Genomic DNA, 1,557 nt, shown 5'->3' on the forward strand with positions numbered 1-1,557 from the left:
GGCGTTGGAGCCAATGTGAGCTTAGTTTGTAATTGACATCCTCCTGAAGTTCGGAGGTTTGATCCCCACCCCATAGTTGTTGTACTAAAATGTTGGAATTGAAAATCTGAAGCCTGATTCGCCGCTTAATCCCACGAGCAGAGTTACTATTATTCTTACTCAAAAGGCTAGAACGTTACCTTCCGTGCACAAACTAAATAATTACCTATGAAGGAGATTCCCTTGATGCCGCCCTATTTGATTTCGCCGTAAATACCATTTCTTTTAATTTACCTTTATCGACTTCTAATGGAGGAGAAAGAACCCTTGACGAAAAGTCGAAAATCATTATTCCAAGTGAAATGCCAATCATGAAATACCAATCCCACACCCCACCCCAAGAAAGGAAAAAGAAAAGGCATAGCTCAAATATTAGCATTTCCCGAGTATCTAGCCAGAATCAATCGGAAAACAAAGACTACCAACCACCTGAGAATTCATGACTAACTAAAAGGAAAACAAAACCACAAAAGCGAAGACTAGTTTCTATCAAATTCAAGAAGAATGCTTGGTAAGATTACTAACAGAGCTCCAAATATTGGTGAGAGCCCCAAAAACATGGGGCATCACAGTCCCAATCCCACTCAAAACAGACCCAGAAGCCAAACCTAGGGCAAAACTCTCGGCATAGCCTGGCTTGGAGTCCAACTTTAGGTCGAGAATGGCAAGACGGTTATTAGTGGCATCGATCTTCCTTGAAGTCTCGACCAGAAGCTTGTCCTTTTTGCCTCTGCCGGAGGAGATGATCCTAAAGAGAGCATTCTGAAGGTCTTCTATTACCTTGATTGAAGCATCGTGAGAAGTAAGGCCTTGGGATTCGTAGTGGGATATGAGTTCTTGTGGGGAAGGAGGCTTTCTTCTTCGAGTTCCTGAAGACGTCATGGGGTTTGCAGTACTGTTGTCTTGGGGGAGAGAATTTGGGGGCGCTGATGAATGTGATTCCCCCATTGCAGCTCAGAGCTGAAGGAAGCCCTCTCGATTTTGAGATAATGGCTAACGGGAGGAAGTAGGACAACAGGAAAATGGGGAGACGTCCCGCGACAAAAGTAAACCTACACCACAACAGTGTTTAAAATGTAGAGGTCGATGGAAACATAAAGTGATCTTTTTCTTTATTAATTCTGGCGTCCCACGGATTTTCATATAATATAATTTAATTGAAATATCGATTTACCCTTATTTCGATATTAAATTCATAAAAAAAAATAGAAATACCGATAAAAATATCAATAAAAGTTGAATATTATAATTATAATATTTAATATTAGTATTTGATAATGATTTTTTCCTTTTTCATAAATAATACCTATAATCATTTTTGGTTAAAACAACGCTTTTGTTGTCTGAGACTTTAACGAAAACTACGATTTAGTTCATAAATTTTGTAATGGACTAAAATACAATTATATTATGATCTCTCATTAATATTGTTTAAGTGCTTGTAGTTTTAAATTTGTAGCAATTTAGTCATTGAATATTGATAAATAACAATTAAGTCGATCAATTTTATAATTTGTA

General features: G+C 37.6%; 1 protein-coding gene across 1 annotated transcript; it reads right to left on the minus strand.

Moving 5' to 3' along the window:
- Positions 1-306: 306 nt before the first annotated feature.
- On the minus strand, positions 307-1,118 carry LOC120082569 (ribosomal protein-like protein). Its single transcript, XM_039037802.2, has one exon. It carries the CDS (start codon positions 985-987, stop codon positions 535-537), a length of 453 nt encoding a protein of 150 aa, XP_038893730.1. The 5' UTR covers positions 988-1,118; the 3' UTR covers positions 307-534.
- Positions 1,119-1,557: the final 439 nt, after the last annotated feature.

The sequence above is a fragment of the Benincasa hispida genome, chromosome 1 (assembly GCF_027475165.1).
Source record: "Benincasa hispida cultivar pf3 chromosome 1, pf3_genome.v1.1, whole genome shotgun sequence".
Taxonomy (NCBI): domain Eukaryota; kingdom Viridiplantae; phylum Streptophyta; class Magnoliopsida; order Cucurbitales; family Cucurbitaceae; genus Benincasa; species Benincasa hispida.